A 20289-nucleotide genomic window follows, 5' to 3' on the forward strand; every position below is an offset into this window, starting at 1 on the left:
AAATCCCACGTTGTACTTTGATGTGCTTAACACAGTCTAAACTCGCGTCTCATTACAGAGATAATTAATAGTTTAATTAGCATCAATTCTTACCAACTGACAGCTTCTCAGACACATAGCCATGAGGATGTGATTAACTTGGGGAGTGTAAAACAATACAAAACGCTTTATTTTGCAGTCCAAAATACAGCATGCAGTTTTATGCAATATCTAGGTTTCTTTAGCTCAGGTGTTTCGTATCACAATCACATAGAATACTTAGAAACTTTTATTGCTGATGTTTTTCCTCATAGTACAGATTCAGTCAACACAGCAAAGCTATGAGAATATATTGCACTGCACCAGGGGACCAAGTGGCCAAATATGTGCAATGCAAACAATTTAGGTGGATTAATTTTAATTCTCATTACCTTGAAGCAAAGCAATCATTTTCCATGGTTGGGGTAAAAAATTAAATAACCACGCGTTATGAATAAAACTAATTATCATTCTTGCCACTTTTTCGCAATGCTGTTTGCAATTATGCTAACACTTCCTGGAATCTGAATGAGGAAAATGCATTAAGAGAAGTTCTGTCGGGAGTAGGTGGAGAGGAGAAATGGTGGTGCAGATCAAAGTGCAACATAACAGAGGGAGGAATCTACAGCTGAGACAAGTTTACAGATACTGAGGAGAGCTGATCACACAATGAGCAGCTCCTGCAGGCTTGGAGGAACATTGGAGGAACACTGCGTGCCTCTTGTTTGGGCTGAGGAACAATGGTGTAGTCTCACAGCATGGGCGAGGGCCAACAGCAAAGCCTCCGTTTCATGTCTCACACGCTCCCCCGTTCACTCAACTTTCAGTTTACCAACCGCTCACAACAGTTTACAGCCGCCAAATTTCATTTTGTACTCGCAAATCCTATCGCACATTATCCTGTACATTGCATTAGGGCCCTAATCTTTCCTTTCTCTTCCTCGGAAGAAGAAAGGAGCGCCTTCGTGATTAACCCACTTTACAGCAATAAATAAACGCATCATCCAGTAATGTACTACACCAGATTTAATTTGAAGGAAAAAGCCACTCGAATCGTAGAAATGTAATGAAAACACCACAATGCAGCCACCAATGGCTGTCTTAGGAATTAATTTGAATGCTCCATAATTTTTTCCCCTTATACTCTTTGGATGTCCCCCCCCCTCCCCCCAACAACCAATTGTATGACTTTTTACCCCGCACAAGCTGCTGATATGAACTGTTCAGAAATATACAAGGATAAAAAAAGAAAAAGGATCAGTCCGCTTTGTGAATCACAACTGTTAGCAAATAAAAATACAAAATACAAAAGTCGCTGGCATTCTCCTTCTTTTCGATGTGCGTCACATGAAGCCCATGTTACTTTTGGTTTCCCATCTTCTCTTCGCCTCAAACCTGCAACACACAAAAAAATAAAATACCGGTAATTGAATACTGACACTGTGCAAACTAACTTGACAACATTCTAAATTGAACCCCAGCTCACTTCCTGTTGCAGTGTTTGCTAGTACAGTAGGACAGGACTGTCAGGACTCCTGGGACAGGACTGACAATTCCCTGAAAACTGTCAACATGGCAGAGGACAAAAAGGCATCATACCCCCAACCTATGTCCTTCTTCCTCTTCTGGGCGGCCCGGGATGTTTCCTCTTCCTGTTTGCTCTGCGCAAAGTCCCGGCAATCAGCGGCTTGTGTGATTTTCACGGCCAACTATGGAGAGAGGGAGACAGGGGGCCGGCCCGTTAGATGATGGAAAGCAGTCTCGGGTTCTGCTCCCTGCTCTGCCTCCTCCACACGGTACCCATTAGTTCCTGAGCTGTCTCTCAGAACAGTGCTGCTCTGCTCCTCCACACGGTACCCATTAGTTCCTGAGCTGTCTCTCAGAACAGTGCTGCTCTGCCTCCTCCACACGGTACCCATTAGTTCCTGAGCTGTCTCTCAGAACAGTGCTGCTCTGCCTCCTCCACACGGTACCCATTAGTTCCTGAGCTGTCTCAGAACAGTGCTGCTCTGCCTCCTCTACACGGTACAGGTTAGTTCCTGAGCTGTCTCAGAACAGTGCTGCTCTGCCTCCTCCACACAGTACCCATTAGTTCCTGAGCTGTCTCAGAACAGTGCTGCTCTGCCTCATCCACACGGTACCCATTAGTTCCTGAGCTGTCTCTCAGAACAGTGCTGCTCTGCCTCCTCCACACAGTACCCATTAGTTCCTGAGCTGTCTCAGAACAGTGCTGCTCTGCCTCCTCCACACGGTAGCGGTTAGTTCCTAAGCTGTGCCTCAGAACAGTGCTGCTCTGCCTCCTCCACACGGTACCGGTTAGTTCCTAAGCTGTGCCTCAAAACAGTGCTGCTCTGCCTCCTCTACACAGTACCGGTTAGTTCCTGAGCTGTCTCTCAGAACAGTGCTGCTCTGCCTCCTCCACACAGTACCGGTTAGTTCCTGAGCTGTCTCTCAGAACAGTGCTGGTCTGCCTCCTCCACACGGTACCCATTAGTTCCTGAGCTGTGTCTCAGAACAGTGCTGGTCTGCCTCCTCCACACGGTACCCATTAGTTCCTGAGCTGTGTATCAGAACAGTGCTGCTCTGCCTCCTCCACACAGTACCCATTAGTTCCTGAGCTGTGTCTCAGAACAGTGCTGGTCTGCCTCCTCCACACGGTACCCATTAGTTCCTGAGCTGTGTATCAGAACAGTGCTGCTCTGCCTCCTCCACACAGTACCCATTAGTTCCTGAGCTGTCTCAGAACAGTGCTGCTCTGCCTCCTCCACACGGTACCCATTAGTTCCTGAGCTGTGTCTCAGAACAGTGCTGCTCTGCCTCCTCCACACAGTACCCATTAGTTCCTGAGCTGTCTCTCAGAACAGTGCTGCTCTGCCTCCTCCACACGGTACCCATTAGTTCCTGAGCTGTGTCTCAGAACAGTGCTGCTCTGCCTCCTCCACACAGTACCCATTAGTTCCTGAGCTGTCTCTCAGAACAGTGCTGCTCTGCCTCCTCCACACGGTACCGGTTAGATCCTGAGCTGTGTCTCAGAACAGTGGTGGGAAAAGTGGACAAACCAAATGCATTCTAAAAACACTTTAATTTATGGACCTATACACAACATTGTGACTGCTCAAAATAGGTGCAAAATATCCCATAGGAAGTTAACATTTCTATATAGGTCTTGCATGAGGACATACATCAGCTCCTAGAACAGAGAACCAACATTGTAATTCAGTTAAATATGAATGATATTTAATGTGAAAATATATACAACGCAATACATAGAGCAGGGAATCGTTACATACGTAATCAAAGTGTAATGACATCATTTCAATTAAATTTTCATTTGGTGCTGCAAGAGAAAGTGTGTGTAGCTCGTCAACAACCCCCCCGTCCGCCCGGCCATACACACACTCTCACACACCTTTTCCTGTTCCAGCATGCCTCAGAAAACTAATAGGCTGTTGAGCTGGTAACCCTCTGGCTCCCACGTGCTCTTCCTCCTCTTCATCTGTCATGGCATTTCTGCAAATTGATTCTTCTCCGTAACACACATGATGGTTTTACCTATGTGTGGCACGCGCATGCATTTTAATACGATGTCCAGGGAATGAAAACTTTGATTTTGAAGCGTTGTTACAGCATGTCGAGGAGAGCTGAATGATTCACAATTAAAATCAAAAAACATTTCCCGTTTCTAAAGTGGATAGTGAGATTTCACCACAGTGTTTCTTATGTTTGTCTTTTTAAAGATTTAGAATCCGCTGCTGTAGAGAGAAAGGCAAAAAATAATACTGCATATGAATGTTTGTGAGTGTATATCTGTAAGTGTGTGTGTGAGGGGAGGGGGGTTAACTCAATAAATTATGAGCGCCTTGTTTCATTGAAATTATTCTAATCTATTTAGCCTTTTATTTGAGGTATTTTGAGGGGAAGTCCGATTTTTTTAAGAGATCCTGTCTTATAATCTCTCTCCGCAAAATGCTCCGTTTCTTTTTGATGATTATTATTATTGTTGTTTTAATGTGCAAATGAAACAAAAAATGAACGATGTTCAGCGTTTTATTTTTTCTGCCCGTCCAAACACATTGCGATGGCATTTTTGTGTAAAAGAGACTTTGCATTTTGCAATCCTGCAGGCAGCCCCTGAAATCAGACGTGAAGAGAGTGACCGTGACTGCAAGAGGAAAACCTTCAAATCCCAGGGAAGACATGTATGTGTGTATTGTGAAGCAGAATAATCCCAATAACCCCAGTCACACAAGAGGCATAGGAGACAAAGGGAAACATCCTGCCTCCTCTGTCACTCCTGAGATAGGTTTATTATTCAACCAAAGGCAAACTTTGATAAACAACTTCACCAAAACCTTTGGGTAATTCTCTGCAATATTCACAGTACAACCAAGAGGAAAGAACGTCTTAAGGTAATAAAGAAATGTGCCACCATTCATTGCGCCACTTGAAGAAGAAGGGGGGGAAAAAGACCTGCTGGAAGAAGAAAAAATGTTTCAATTATAATTAAGTGGGATAAACTTTATTAGAAAGACTGAAAGTAAAATATCTCCTAATGCATGGTGGGATTAAGCAGGTCAGAGCGAGCAGGCAGGAAAAATTAAACTCTAAAGGCTTTTTATCACCATATTTCAGGAACCAAGGGTGTAAAATGTTCTAATTTGGGATACATTAAAAGCCATAAAGGTCTTTCAAAAAGATTAATGGTACTTTGCTCGGATTTAAGATAAGGGCTTCAGCTGGCTGCAAGTGCCGGGCTCTGGCTGGGCCCTCAAGGCATTCATCTATACAGTCACTTGGAAGATTTGTGAAAGCGTCTGCATAACCTGAAGCGTACATATGACAGTTTTATAATTCCTCGCCATTTTATGAGTTTAAAAAAAATTCCACAAATCATGTTTTCTACCCCGACGCGGGAGGAAGATGGAAGTTACAATAGGCGAAGACTCTTGTGTTTGAGGTCGATTTTGCAGGCAGATATTAGCCACACCGGGTCCCCCCCCCCCCCCCCTGTACTGCGTTCAAGTGGTGCGGGTTCTAAACGCTTCCGATGCACGCTGAGATCAGACGTTTATTAAATAGTTGACAAATCTCCAAACAGCTCTCTGCGTTTACTGAAGGGGGGGGGGGGGGGGGAGTCATGTGGTGGAGACGCCCTGTTATGCGAGTGAATCAAATGAAACCCGCGTGATGCTAAACGGGTTCTTTCTCAGAATCGTAGACAGAGATTTATGGGGTTTTTTTTCTACACAAGGATTACCCACATTAACCTGCTCTCCTGTGGGGGAGCGTTTGAAATGCAAAAGGTCTTGGAAAACACGCAAAATTAAAACCCTCATTTCCCCCTATTTTAAATGCAGCACACAGCCGTTACTATATTTAAAGCATTCAAGGTCTTTAATTCTACCCCCCTTCCTCCCCCCACTCTTTTTTTTTTATCAGTTTAGTCTACAACCCCTGATTGTCTTTACTGGGGCTCAACATTAATGTCAACCAAGTTACCTAGGAGACAGAACAGATCAAAGAGACACAAAAAAAAAAAGCCCTCAAATGTCTGATTAATCAAGCTTGCAAACAGCTTATTTCTTTTAGCCTGCATGCAAGTATGAAAATGAGATTGGGAGAGCAGTACATTGTGCAGATTTGTTCATTCTTATCTGAACAAAGCCAGCGGCAGCTTATTTCATGGATCACTGGCACTGTCAGCGCCGTGGCGCCGAGGCAGGTGACGGCTCCTCTTTTCTGTGGCGAGAACAAAATTAGCGAAAAAGTCGGCACAAATTAGCCTCTCATATTTTCCGTAATATGACATTATTTTTCATTTACTTTTTTGATCCACTTTTCAGGATTTTCTCCCCCCCCCTCCCTCCCCTTTGGTGCATCTTAGTGCCAAATCCTTTCACATCAGAAGCTGAGAGGGAGGGCGGGGGGGGGGGGGGGGGGGGGCTTGGGGTTGGGAGGGAATAAGAATATGCAGAAATGAAAATATAAAGCTGGAAAAGAGAGACAGGAAAGCTCCTGCATGCTTTGTTTATAGCACTCAAAAGAGGCATTTCTAACCACTACGCCCCATATTATAATACAATTAAGTGTCCATTAGTCAGTTTCTCCTGCTCTCGTTCTCGTAGGTCCATCCTGAGCGTAGCAGCTCTGTTAAAAGGCAAGGTTTATTCAGAGGATTAATACTCTGACCTTTGGAAGATTTGAAGGCGAAAAATTTCATGGTGCACAATGCTGTCGCTGCAGCAGCAGCAGCTTAAGGCCACTAGGAGGGTTAAGTCAATAGCAGCGTTTTTCTGTTCACTCATGTTTGGGTCGTCATGGAGATTCAAGTGGACTCCCAAACACGGGGGCCACAACAACACAGCGTTTCAGCATCGCTCAAGACACAAGACCTTAATAACATAGTAGCAAACACTGCATTCATCTGTTATTCTACTACAGTACTATTCTACTACTGTGTTATTTCTTAGGTGCTTGATGAATAACAAGGAAGCAGTGGGGAGTAGCTGCGATGACTGACCGATTAGTCGATCGACAGGAAAAAATTAATCACCAACTATTTTTAGAATCGATTAATCGTTTGGACTTCATTTGAAGAAAAACATACTAAAATGATCTCGTTCCAGCTTCTTAAATGTGAATATTTTCTGGTGTCTTTAGTCTTCTATGACAGTAAACTGATGATCTTTGGCCCGTGGACTATTGGTCAGGACAAAAGAAGACATTTGCGGGTGTCATCTTGCGCTTCAGGGAAAAATTGATCGACATTTTTCACCATTTTGTGACATTTTATAGAGCGAAAGGACTAATCGATGAGTCGAGGAAATAATCGACAGATTAATCGATAATGAAAATGATCGTTAGTTGTTGTAACCCTAGTGGGGGAAGCCTGTTCGGACTCTATGAGCGTGTACAAGATTCACAACGAACAATTATGTGGCTCTTAAAACAGTAACTGCAAAAAAGACAATAGTTGAATGAAAGAGCAGAAAAATATGTCTCCATGTGGATAAAGTGTTAAAGCTCCTATTAACAATATGAAATAAATGATGGCTTTCAGGAAGAAATGGCCTTAAACCCATTCATAAATTTCCTATCCAGGGACGCCTCTTCCAATTAAAACGTGTGAGAGGTGGATTAACAAGGGCTATATGGCTTTGCCTCGCTAAATCACCTCCCCGAGCTGCTCTGCTGCATTCGACGTGTAAACGATTAATGACCAGCCTAATTCCCTTATCACACTACCTTAATGCCTAAATAATGTGGCCTTAGTCAACTTTGGAAAGCAGGGCTATATAAGAAAGGAGTGAATATCAGATTAGCCAGCTCACATGTTATTTCAGCGTAATTTCTAAGCATTGAGGTGTGGGAGGGAAAGTAAAATGGACTTCTGGCTGCAAAAGTCGAAATGTGGCGCTGGAGAAACAACAAGAAGGGCAAGAGATCGAGTTCAATCAATAATAACGATAATCGACAAGAATAACAGCCCCACATCTAAAAGAAAAGGAATATAAAGTTTCGAGCGACTGCTCTGTTTTGCACATCTGTGGAAGATTCACTCAGATCAAGATGAAGAATTCAAATCAAGAAGAATTTGTGGCACTGAGACACAGCGTCACCTTGTGTGACTGTCTACTCTAAATGGTTAAAAAATATCGAAATGGTCAAAATATACTATCTTGGACATTTCATTTCAGACAGTTTGATAGTAATTTATGCCTCAATGAATTATCTCAACAATGTTTGCTTCAATTGAGCAATAGCAGAGAGCCCCTGCCAAACAATAGTGTGAGAGAATGACCCGGTATAGCAAATCATCCACTTCCCATACACTACATCATCTGGTCAGCATACAGCTTCATGCTCCTACATCCCCCCTACTCTCTCCATAGATAGATTATCAGCCTTCCATGGGACAGTCTCATAAGAGGTTTACGTAATCTTGCCACCACTTTGACAAACAGCATTACATAGCATGCCAAAAGAGAGCCACTCCAGGGAAGGCACAGTAGAACAGCCAGTGGATAGAACGCGTGTCTCTATTTTCTCTTCTAATAATCTGATGCTAGATACATGACATGCCATCTTTAGGGAGTAGAGAGAGAGAGAGGGGAAAAAATCTCTGAAAGTTCGCTTGCTTTGTGGCACATTCCATTATCTCGCCTCTTCTGAGTAGGCTAGGCTTATTAGCAAGCTTTGAACTCACACTTACAATAATATGCCATCAACAGTTTTATAAGCTAATTAGAAAAAACAGTTTAATTAATGACTGACTGACTGGCAATAAAATGGCAATCATGAAAAAAGAAACCGAGGGTGCTAAGCTTCCACTACCACCAATTAAGGCCTAATTACAAACAAATTATATATGTGTTTTGCTGTGGGCTTTAATTTAAGAAAAAAAAATTGCTTTAATTAAAAGAGAAAACATGCTAATTAATTAAACAGCACACAAATCTACATTGAAAAGTATGCTTTGTCTATCAAGTAATTAATGAAATACAATAATCCAAATGAGATTCCCAGGCATTTGATAAAAGCTTAGTACCCATTTCAAAATCCATTTCAAAATTAATGGGCGAAATTTTAATGTGAGTTATCCGGAGATACAATAAAAGTTCACTCGGTGATAAATTGCTTAGGCTGAAGGAAGAATGAACAAAGAGGAGAGTTTCCCTAAACTATGTGGCAGTGGCCCGGAGGGGGAAGAGGGGGGATGGGGTGTCTGATGTGGGGCGGGGAGAGGAGGGATCTGATAAGACCCACTTTCCACAAAAGCACCGCTCATTCATTTTTTGATTTACAAACATGGGCATGGCAGGCAAAGGTAGCGAGAGGAGAGAAAAGAAATTAGTTAAACGACATAAATAACATGAAACAGTCTTAGTTCAGCTCTTTGTCTCAACTAACCCACCATGTCTCCTGTAACAAAGCCCGCCGACACACTTTTGTTTCACAGTATTTAAGCGAGGCTTTCCAAAGGCTGTGCTGCTGTATTTCAAGGACAGTGAAGCGTTCTTCTCACCAGCTTGTCCTATTGAAATCTGATGAGGGATATTATAACCATCAGGACGTTCTCAAGCCACAAAAACAATTAAAAGCTCTATAATATTCACTCATATTCATATGATAGCGTGTGCACTATTGTACACTGAGTGATCTAAATATCAGATCTAGGATATACAGTGATCAGGTCAATCCAGGTGAACACCGTGATCAATTATTGATTTCAAATGTTGCGTTTATTGCGAGCAGATTCGATGGTGAGACTGCAAAGATTCAAGCGACTGCAAAGTATTTGCGTATGTGTGTTGGTTTGAACGCGTCAAGAACGGAAACACTACTGGGCTTTTTCCTGCTCAAACAGTTTCAACAGCCAGTACAGAACGGTCCAGCCCTCAAAAGGACATCCAGCCCACAGGAAGAAGCAACTGGTCAGAAACAACTACAGAGGCGAGACGAGGGTGATGGCAATTTAGCAGGTTACAGCTCATCAATTAGCAGTCCAGTCCAGTCCAACATTGGTGCTGAAAGAGCCAGGGCATGGTACTGTGTACTGTATGCAGCTGGAGGTTACAGTCACTTCACTGCTTTCAGCAAAAAACAACAACAAAAAACTGCTGTTGGGCTGTCGGGTTAGAGACACAAACACTACAACCTGAGGAAATAGGCAAACACGGGTTATGTTTACATGCATGCAGTACATGGCTACTGGCAATACTCCGGTTAAGGTCTTAGCTGTTTACATGATGCACCTTTGATCTCCTGAGACTGAGTCTCCCTGTTGCCATGAATAACCAGTTCACAGAATATCCCTCCCTACCTGTGGTGCCCCACCCACATGCTAAATGAGTATGAAGTATGAGGCTGCCACCTAGCCTGTTTCACTGAGCTGTATAGTATTTTTGTTGATGTCAAAATGTACTACCGTACTCATAACCTGGACAATCTGAGTTTGCACAAATGAATGTTTCCATGCCACAGTATTTAATATCAGAGTAAACCAGGCATCTTGAGCAGGTTTCTCATAATCAGAATTCAGCTGGTTTCTTCAAACCCAGTGATGACGTCTCCATGCATCAACTGAAACACCAGGTTATTTCAGCATGCAGGTTAAGAACAGAACTCTCTGTGGATGTAAGTGAAGCCAGTGACTGGACTGGATAAGCCTAGTTGCTGCCATCCCCAGGCTGATGAGACAGCTGAATTCTGGAGAATACATAAGCACATGAATCTACCATGCAATGTGTCATCATTGCAATGTGGAGGCGCGATGATCTGGGGTGTTTTCATGGATAAAAGTTAAGCGTAAATACATGCCACAGTATATCTGAACCTCTACTGCCATCAGGTGCCTTCACCACACTTACATGCACAGGTAATTCTGTTCTTATCCCAGGAACATGGTTTTCTGCTGATACATATAAACTCAAAACTGTCGTCAATGCAAATCCCAGCCTGGCACACTGTCTGCATTATGGCAACATTTTTATGTCACCAGTGGTGAGAACTTACTTTTACTATGGGGATCATGATCTCTTTCCCCCGGTATTATAAGTAACCTGCTATTGCTCAGTCATGGGGGGGGTGGGGGGGTCTCATTCATAACAACTAGGACACTCCATCACTGGTTATCAGGTTCATTCAAGATTCACGATTATTTTAATAGTCATAGTGAGTAAACAATAAACATGATACAAATGAGGAATTTGTCATTGTGCACTATGCAGTGCAGCAAGCGGGTGTGGGGGTTGTGTCCGTGTGGGATAATGTTCATGTTCATGTAGAGTTTACATTGTAAACTAACCTGAGCAAGCCCTTCACCATAAGTGAATTGAGCACGTAAAGTGCGTTTCTCGCTGCCTCACCCGCTGAACTGGCAGCGCTCATTTCAACCGTGCATCGTTGGTTTGCCCTCGAGGTCCCAGACACATCGCCCGGCCTCGCAACGCTGCGCGGCCTTGCCTGCTCAACTGACGTGCTTTGCACATGCGTAGTTGAGCAATTGTGGCCGCATAGGCCGCCCAATTATATTAGTAGGATAGTAAAGTCAGCTGATTGCAACAATCTGCCAGTAGGTAGATCTTAGTGATCATCGCCTAATCGTCTTTGGAATTATATGGAACTCGGCATCTCGCTCGCTCAATGCCTAGGCTCGGCCGCTCTATTGGCCTGCCCTATTGGCGCACGCGTGGTGTGTGTGTGTGTGTTGCTCACTAAATGTTATGGCATCAGTGATGTCACAATGCCTCCTTGTGTGTGTGTGTGCCCCATTATGATATCACTGATGACATCATCAGTGTGTGTGTGTGTGTGTGTGTGTGTGTGTGCCCCCCTATGACATCACTGATCAGTCTTGTCACAATGCCTCCTTGTGTGTGTGTGTGTGACATCACTGATCAGTACAATGCCTCCTTGTGTGTGTGTGTGTGTGTGCCCTTATGACATCACTTTTGACATCATCACTGATGACATCCATCATTAGCTAATTAGCCTAATTTTAAAATCCGGCTCCGTCAGGTCACTCGCACGGGTGCCCTTTACACACCCTGAAGGGTTCAGCCCGATCGCACTTAAACCGGCATAGATATGTGGCCGAACACAGAACTTGAAACAAACAGACATCGTCCACATACTCAATTTGATAGATATAGATAGATCATATTTATATTCATTTACACTGATCCCCCATAATGCCAGGCTATAGTTTGCATTGTATACATTGAAAAGTAAGTGGAAAAACTAGGCATACATTATGCTCACTTTATGTGTGACATTCCTTTACTAGCAGTTCAGGAGAGACTAGGAGCCATGAAACTGTTTTTTTCTTTTCTTTTCATATTCTTTAGCTTCTCTGAGTCATGAAGTGGACGTGACACCCCTACAGTATTGTGTGACTGTCTATGTGTGTGACAGACTAAAGACTTTGTGTTTTGAAGTGGTAATGCCACTCTAATAGCTGTGATGATGAGTGCTACGGGGGAACTGTAAGCCCTAACACGGTGTGACAGTCTTTTGTTTCGAATTATACCCACTTACTTTATACAAAGTGCGGCTCCTGACTACTTCAAGAATTTGGTTGTTCAGTTTCATAAAGAGAAACAAATATTGGTTGTAAGGGAGGATGGTGCACTCCTGTGACGATGTAAGACTGCGGCTTGCATGTGCGGCCTTGCCCGCCCTGCAGCTCGACCGCTGTGCAGGCTCACTGCTCTTATGACATCACTGATGATGTCACAACCTCGCATCACTAATGACATCACAATTGCTCTTACTGTTGATGTTACAATGCCACGGAGAAACATTGCCCACATGCTTCCTTTTATATAGATACACGTAGATTCAGTTAGAACTATCAAAAGAGCATGCAAAGTGTCATTTTCAGATTTAACCTACATTTTGATTGCTCTTTGCTATTACTTATATGTCATACTATAAGCAAAGGGAGCAACATGATGCTTTGGAGTACTGATGGTTATCAGTTTTTAACTTCACTGGCTCATTTCCCAGGGAATGCTTGGGAAATCAATCTCTCCAATATGAGCTGCCGGATGCTATCAAGTCTTCTGACAGGGGGCGAGCTGGCTATATTATATATAGCCGTCGCTTAATGTTATGCTAATTACAGAAATTAATTAGCCTATATGCAACTTACAGCAGTGTCAAATAATGTGCAATAATCAAAGGATGGAGAGACCCAGTCTTCTTAATTGGAGGACTTGCAGCATTTAATCTACTGAACTAATAGAAGTACTTTAAGGGGCCAGAAGCTCTTCACAATGTTTTTGGACTTCTGAGGCTTTTTGAAAAACAATCAAAATGTGCTGCTCAGCTGAGAAGGACCAACAGAGTCATATCTCTTTATGAGAAAAGAGACCCAATTTGAGTGACTGTTTCCTAAAAGGCAGGCAGTGTTGTTGCAGCGAGGTAGATGTTGATAATATGTTGTTACCTAAAATGGGATGAGATTATTTTGCACCATCTTGGAGGGGGGTTTAATACTTTTGCTTAAATAAAAATGGAACATGGCTTTCTAAAATCATCTGAAACTAAGAATAACAGCCCGGGGAAACATTTAACAACTGTAATGAGGAGGAGATCTCAAACGCAGCCTGTAACATCTGAGCAGTGCGTCTCAGAACTTGGACAGATGAGAGAGCGCGTGTCACAGAATTTGTAAGGAGCCTTCAAAACAGGTCTTACACAAATGTGTTAATGTTCTGATTAACGAGAGTAGAGAAATGGACGTCATTAACTGATTTGAGAGAGCTCAAAACTGCAGAAACAAACAGCCACCTCTCCGTCTTCCTCCATTTCCCTTTGGTTGGAGGAGATAAGTGGGTAAACTGGAAAAGACATTGAAACCTTGTCATCCAACATGTACAGTAGCAGCGTGTTTTCTTTACAAACAACGCCTAGAGGGACAAACAGGCCTCTTTAGTTCTTCACAGCTGTCGCAATGCTTTTGCATTTTTTGCGAAGGAAAACCTGCTCCTATTCTTCCCGTGAAAAGCCTGCTGCCACAATCACATCGTGCTGTTATGATGACGTGAAAAGCCTGCCACAATCACATCGTGGTGTTATGATGACCGTGAAAAGCCTGCCACAATCACATCGTGCTGTTATGATGACCGTAAACAAATTAAACATCTAAGCCATTGCGTACCAAATGAGCTACTCAATTATAACCTTGAAATTGATTCTGGCCACAGTGGAGATTATTGATCGTCCACGTCACAGTGCTCCTGTCAAAGTGAACGCGAGTTGCTGTAAACAAACATTTGGGTCTAAATGCTATAGACTCCATTACTTACTGCATCCTTTAAAGGAGATTTTTTTTTTTTTTTTTACCTGGAGCCCTCTCCTCACATTTAATTATTATCTGACGACTCACCCAGTGTTCTCTGCAGCGATTTGGACCGTCGTAGGCGTTGTTGTGATCTAAATAGTACTCCAAGCCAGTCCTTGAATGCGCTCCGTCGGGGCCACATGGCAGCGTGCTGTTCCTCCATGTAAATAGACAGTTTTCTTCCCGTGTTCTACCCATATCGTCATTATATGACCCCTAAAGAAACATCAGACTGCTATTCACCCCCGGGCTATTTTCACTACTCTTTACAGGGATCTCATTTCCTCATTCGGGGTGAGTTTCACCAACTCTCGTCAAGTCAGTACACAGCCCAGCCGGCAGGAAAGTCTCGCGGGACTTGACGAGAGTTGGTGAAACTCACCCCGAATGAGGAAATGAGATCCCTGTAAAGACTAGTGGAAATAGGCCGGGGGTGAATAGCAGTCTGATGTTTCTTTAGGGGTCATATAATTAATATCCCTTAATCCTGTCCCAAAACTGATTCACAATCCGTCAAACTTTTTTGGCTTTGACTTGGCAGATTGCACCAAAAACATTTTCCGAGACTGATTCACATTTCTTTAGCTGTTTGCATGAATTCGGGAATGTCGTGTTTTCTTTCTTTCCGTTGTATTTAAAAAAGGAACGAGTTGGAACTTTGCGTCGTCGCCTAGGTTTTTGAGCTTGGAAAACGACAGACGCTTCACGACTCTTGTGAAACGAAGTTATCGCTGCTAAACAATGAGCGCTGGTTGCCAGGCTGCTGTCAAGTCCCATCACGTTGTTGGCACGACGCGCGGCAGGTGCCGGGGAGGCAGGAACCTCAGCTCAGTCTAAACCAATCCGCCCGCGCTCTTAAGAGGCTTTCTGCAGCCGCGGTACAGGTGCCACTCTTCCAGCGCTGTCGGTTAACTCCTCCGTATGTGACCGCTCCACTCTCCGTGAGAGGAGGACAGCGAGGAGTCTGCCTGTGCACACTAATGTCTGTTAGGCTCTGGAGATACACCATCACGGCCAATGCATGGAATGCCAATGCACTGGATGGTACAATTCCATCACGTGTATACAGTATGTGTTATATTTTGTCATTTAGAAATACAGAACCCTATTTGAATATTTGTTTATTTGAAGGAGGCCATTGAAGAGAGTGAGTGTTTTCCAGGCCAAAAGCCTTACTGCAAATATGAATAATAATAATAGAAATGCCAGAAAAAATATGTAATATGTCACAAACACATGCACTTTGTAATGTTGTGTACAGTCTATGGAGTCATTTAAACGCTTTGAGTTGCATGAAACATGCAACAAGGAAATCTATTATCTTTTGCGGATTATCCCTTTTTTGGTGGTGAATTCAGAAGTCTGAATTTCAGATGACCAAAGATCTACTGTACTACTGTGATTTCCAATTCACGGTTGTACCTTCAGTTGTACAGCAGGTTTGGTTACCTTTAGTTTTATTGTTGTCCAAAAACCAAACATATGTTTACATTTCTGTGTTACTTCTATTAAAAAAGTGAAAAGGCTTATGGGATGCTGTGAGCAGCATGCCTCATAAAACAAAGAAGTTTAACTTTGATGCTGGAATGTGTGGCCATTTTCCCAGTGGCGGAGCTGTACGTCTTCTTTTTAAGCTAAAATTATATGTGTGTGGCTACATTTTATGCTAAATTAGTTTCAAAACCACTTGATCCTTGATGCCTGCCAAGACGGTTAGTTACAAAACTTCGGGCACTGCATTTAGGGACGTGTACACTTCAAAGGTATGAAACTCGTACCTGGAGAATGATTTAACAGTTTGGCTTGAAAGCAATGTACCCTTCATTAAAAAGCAGAGCCAAAAGTCCTTTAGACACTGCGGCACTTCAAAACTAAGGGGGAGGGCTTTCCATTAACTCAATGGAAAAGGGCTGCAGGACTCGATGGCGGGCCTCTGCGTGTGTTTTTGTTCGCTCTATGTCTTTGCGGCAGAAATGGCCACGGATCCATTAGCCCGATTTGTCACAGCAGGAGCGCCCCAAAGATCGCTTATCAGCACGACGTACCTCTCGAGTGGCGAGTCTGTCGCTCATCTCCTCCGCCTTGGCAATGTCCCCTTCAGCTATGGCGCTCTCCATGCTCCTTTCTAGTCCGGACTGCAGAAGAGGGGAAAAATTTAGATTTTTTTTTTTAAATAGAGCTAGAGAGAGAGAGGGGGGGGGGAATCAAAGAGTAACTTGAAAAGTCCCCAGGGCCTTATTTTTAATACGATTGCCATTACTACAAATATGTAGATTTCCCTTCACAAATGAAAACCTTTTTGATTGGATATTAGTGGGGAAATCTTAGAAATGCTACAGGAGATTACCAAACATAAATGTGACTCTTTAATTACACATTTCCATTACAGGCCTAAGAAGCAGAGGGGGTGCGGAGGAGACGCGCCCCCCGGTCAGTGATGGCAAGGCAGTTCTGCGATGATGAGACTATCTGAGGAAGCGGAGCGCTCAAATTTTCTTCAGCCCCCCCAAAATTTCATCACGCTAAACACACACACACATACACACACACACACACACACACACACACGCGCGCGCGCACACACACACACACACACGAAATAGGCTGTAATGATTAATGTGACTCTTCTGATGTACGTTTTATTGTTTGAAGACTTGTTTGAAGACTCAATTGTATAAAATACAGGGCAATACTATCAGGCCTCTAGATGCAGCTGGAGTAAGTATTGTATGCTAAAGCTCATGCAAAGGACAGTACATCCTAATATGACTTTATCCATGTATTTTAATTATTTTACTATATGTGACTTCATTACAGTCTATTCCATCTTATGAACAGACATCTTATTGGCAGACCATCCTCCTTTGTGCCATGAAATGCATTTTAAAGTGATTGGTGTAAAAAGATGCAGCTGAAGAAACTGCTACTCCAGCTTTTCTCTCGAGAGACGTGAGAAAGCGTTCAAATATTACGTCTTAATTACACCAAGCTACATTTGAAGGATGAAGGCCCCCTCTCATTATGTTGACGTGACAAGTTCTGTTTCATTCGGCTCGTTAATCATTTCTTTATCCGTTCAAAGTTGCCCCTATTCAAAAAGGAGGCCAAAAGCAGCAATTTTATGGTGCTGTGAGATAAATTGAGCTGAGAATACTCCAAATAAGCATTAAAGGGCTTTCCAAATTGAAATGAGAACATATCCCATTCACTGGGTCAGCTGTGCCGTTCATCAAGTTTGCTAAATATGTCGCTTCATTGGCAAATTGCATGCCTCTGTGTAAAATGTGCATGCGTCTTTTACTGCAGAAATACAATATATTCAAATAAGAGAAAGTGTTTTTTAATTTCTTCAAAGATGTAGTGGCACCTTACCATTCATGTAAATGGACTATATTCCATTAATATAAATGCACTATATTCAATCATTAACTCTGCATCGTGTCCCATGTACTATTCAGATTCTCACAGAGGGATATGTGTGAATATTTTACTTGACTCTCAACCACACAGGAGAGGAGATTTATCCTAATCTTATCACTAACTGTAGCCTGACATAATCCGTAATATTCTCCTCAGTGTCAGGTTGAGCTGCCGTAAGGAGTGCCATAATCCACCACGTGTCATATCAAATAAAAACAATGAGAGGACACTTTGGCAGGGGAACACAAAAGACGTTGGTGTGTGTTCGCCACAGCAATGACAGAGATGGCGTTAAACCTCGAGTTGGATGGCAGGAGTCTTTGTTACCTGGGGAGGGGGTCTGGAACACGCAGGGGGATGAAATCGATCATTTACACCGAAATACTGCGTAAGCCCGTCCCAACGCTGCTCCTGCTCAACCTGACGCTCGGTGCTGAGAGAGGAAGAGTGGATGTTAGCGTTGCATCATGTTCACCAGTACAATAGGACAAGGCAAACCACATTCAGCAGTGCTGCACCTCGTCTCATTTGTGTGTAATAACATTGTTACCTTTCTTCTGCTGATTCCTTGTTTTCTGTTCCTGTTGAATAACCCAAGACACACGGTTACAAGTTTGTAGTTTGTTTCAATACAAGTTAAACATTCTTTAAAAAAATATATACATCAACAGGATGTCCTCGGGTGCTAATATGACTGGGTAAGGGTAAGGATCATTTGTCTTTGCTTAAGCCTGGTCACCAGAATAAAATGTCAGTGTTGTACGTTTCTGCAATCGACGGATACGTAGAATATCACGTTTTTGAACCAAAGATATGTTGCATTTGACCTTTCCTAACTACGTGTATATCAACTAGGCCTGCGAATCTTCACTGGCCTCACGATTCGATTCGATTACGATTCATCTGTCAACGATTTGATTCAATTCGATTCGATTCCACGATGCATCTCGATACAGCTCCAACAGTATTGCAGCTCCAAGTATCAAATCCTAAATTTTCTGTACTATTACTGCACATGGCTACTTTTTCATCAATTAATACAAGCAGTCAGATAAATATCAAGGTCCTTTTTTACTTTAAAGTGCTGAATGTCAACAGAAATGTAAACAAACGATCAACGATTCGATTCGATTCGATTCACACGTCCGCATCGCGATGCATCGATTATACGATTAATTTTGACACCCCTAATATCAACATTATAGCAACATTATGCTATTGAAATAAAGCAGTGCCAAGCAACGGCAGGGACACACCAGAAGCGTCTCCGTCACGGAAGCGTCACAGAGAGAGTTTCATTTCGGCGTCCTTGTTAACAGGGGAGACCGATCACACCGGCCGCGGTGCGTCGTGTCCTGCAGCGAGAGTTTCTGCGTCTGGTCTATTTTTGACGCGAGACGCGAGCGGCCGCGTGCAGCCAGGCATGAAGTCAGTACAAGTTGCGACGGGCGTGGACGGAGCCATCGTGGAGCAAATCAGAGCGCTTCTGGTGTGAATGGCCAGGCTGCTGCTCGACGCTTCCGTGGCGGAGAGACGTTTCTAGTGTGTCCCAGGCGTAAGGGCGTTGTGGTCATTTCCAACACATTCAATAGATTTCAACCGTAAATCACATTTAATGTTTTTGTTATTTAAGCCTAACCCCATAATCCTAACTTAACCCAGTTGTTTTACTTGCGTAAACATAACCAGAAGTTGTTTAAGTTGTTTTATTTGAATTTAATGTTGGAAAGGCAACAAGGTTGTCAAATTGTGAAATTACCGTAACCTCTGTTTTGTTTAAAATGTCCATTGAGATTGTACATATCCCTGGTTTGCAGACATGTAAAATGACAATGTTTTATTCTGGCGAGTCAAGACTGGGTTGCTTAGTTTTCATCGTATAGTATAAAAGAAACTATTGTGCATATTACAGCAACTGAGACCTTTCTTGTGTCTTCTTCTATGTCTTCTTCTGGGGACTTTCATCATCTTGATCTCATCCTTCTTCTTCTGTAGATCTTGGAATTTCTTGAAACACACACACACACACACACTTTCTGCTGTACATCTTATGTCATTGCACACACAGAGCTCTAAAAACCTGCCGCTGGCATTAGCACCCACACTTGAGTATATTCATTCACATACATCTTTACTTCAAACAGGGATGGGGAAATTCCATCCTTATTGCCATTTTAGACTGGCAGCAGCACAGCTAACAGACTGAATGGACTCTGTATGTAGCATAGCTCACTGCATGGCAAAACAACATACTTGCCACATTTCCTGGGAAATCCCAGGCAGGCTGCACATCGGGGATGCACTGTCTGGATCTCTGGGAGTGTCAGACGGTTCTACCGCCGCCACTGTCCCACTGTTTACCCCAGCACAGCTCAACTTTTCGGCGCAGCTGTCAGACTCGTCCTCCCTCTGCTCCTGCACAGGACCGTCCTCGTCATCTGAACTGAGGTCTGCTTCTGTTAAGCCCTTGGGCAGGAGTCCGCTGTACATGCTGAGACTGTCGGGTATTATGAGGTTACACGTAAATTAGTCATGTAACGACACAGAAAAATGCTAAATAGCCAGAAATAGCCATCATCGTTGTGTCCATTCTTCGACCATAGACTGTCTTGTCGCTCGCATTTCCGGGTAAACAGTGTGACGTTCAAAGTAAGAAATCGCCGATTGGTCGAGAGCTGATCGCGTTGAGCACATGAACCAATCAGCGCTGTGCTTACAACAGCTACGCAGATAGAACATGAGACGAAAGCTCCTATTGGCTGTGGTGCACGCTCAGACAGACGCACGCTCACACAGACATGGATTGTACACAACACTGACTGGGGGCAGCGTGGTAACTGAACTTTCGTTCGATTCAAAACATTTTCAGGTATGCTAACGCTTTAGAGTAACATCTTTGGCAGAGAAATTAGGTATTTGGCACATATTTACAAAGTTATAGCAGTCTAACTGTTTGCAGTAATAGTAAGGTAAAGAATAGGCTGTTTTGGAGCATTAACCAT

At 43.2% G+C, this 20289-nt stretch overlaps 1 protein-coding gene across 1 annotated transcript; it reads right to left on the reverse strand.

The window, feature by feature from the left end:
• Positions 1-292: 292 nt before the first annotated feature.
• Positions 293-19879, reverse strand: fam204a (family with sequence similarity 204 member A). Its single transcript, XM_083658430.1, has 7 exons — positions 19541-19879; positions 19210-19294; positions 17838-17868; positions 17615-17720; positions 15913-16002; positions 1618-1727; positions 293-1413 (listed from the first exon to the last, which is right to left on the reverse strand). Exons 1-7 carry the CDS (start codon positions 19775-19777, stop codon positions 1362-1364), a joined length of 711 nt encoding a protein of 236 aa, XP_083514556.1. The 5' UTR covers positions 19778-19879; the 3' UTR covers positions 293-1361.
• Positions 19880-20289: the final 410 nt, after the last annotated feature.

Source organism: Poromitra crassiceps (assembly GCF_964638095.1).
Source record: "Poromitra crassiceps genome assembly, chromosome: 22".
Taxonomy (NCBI): domain Eukaryota; kingdom Metazoa; phylum Chordata; class Actinopteri; order Beryciformes; family Melamphaidae; genus Poromitra; species Poromitra crassiceps.

Excerpts from the sequence above, each read along its gene's own strand:
- fam204a (XM_083658430.1), bottom strand. The coding sequence starts at position 19,777 with ATGTACAGCGGACTCCTGCCCAAGGGCTTAACAGAAGCAGACCTCAGT. Across the intron at positions 1,728-15,912 it reads ACAGACTCGCCACTCGAGAG|TTGGCCGTGAAAATCACACA; the intron begins GTACGTCGTGCT and ends CTCTCTCCATAG. Across the intron at positions 1,414-1,617 it reads AAGAAGGACATAGGTTGGGG|GTTTGAGGCGAAGAGAAGAT; the intron begins GTATGATGCCTT and ends TGTGTGTTGCAG.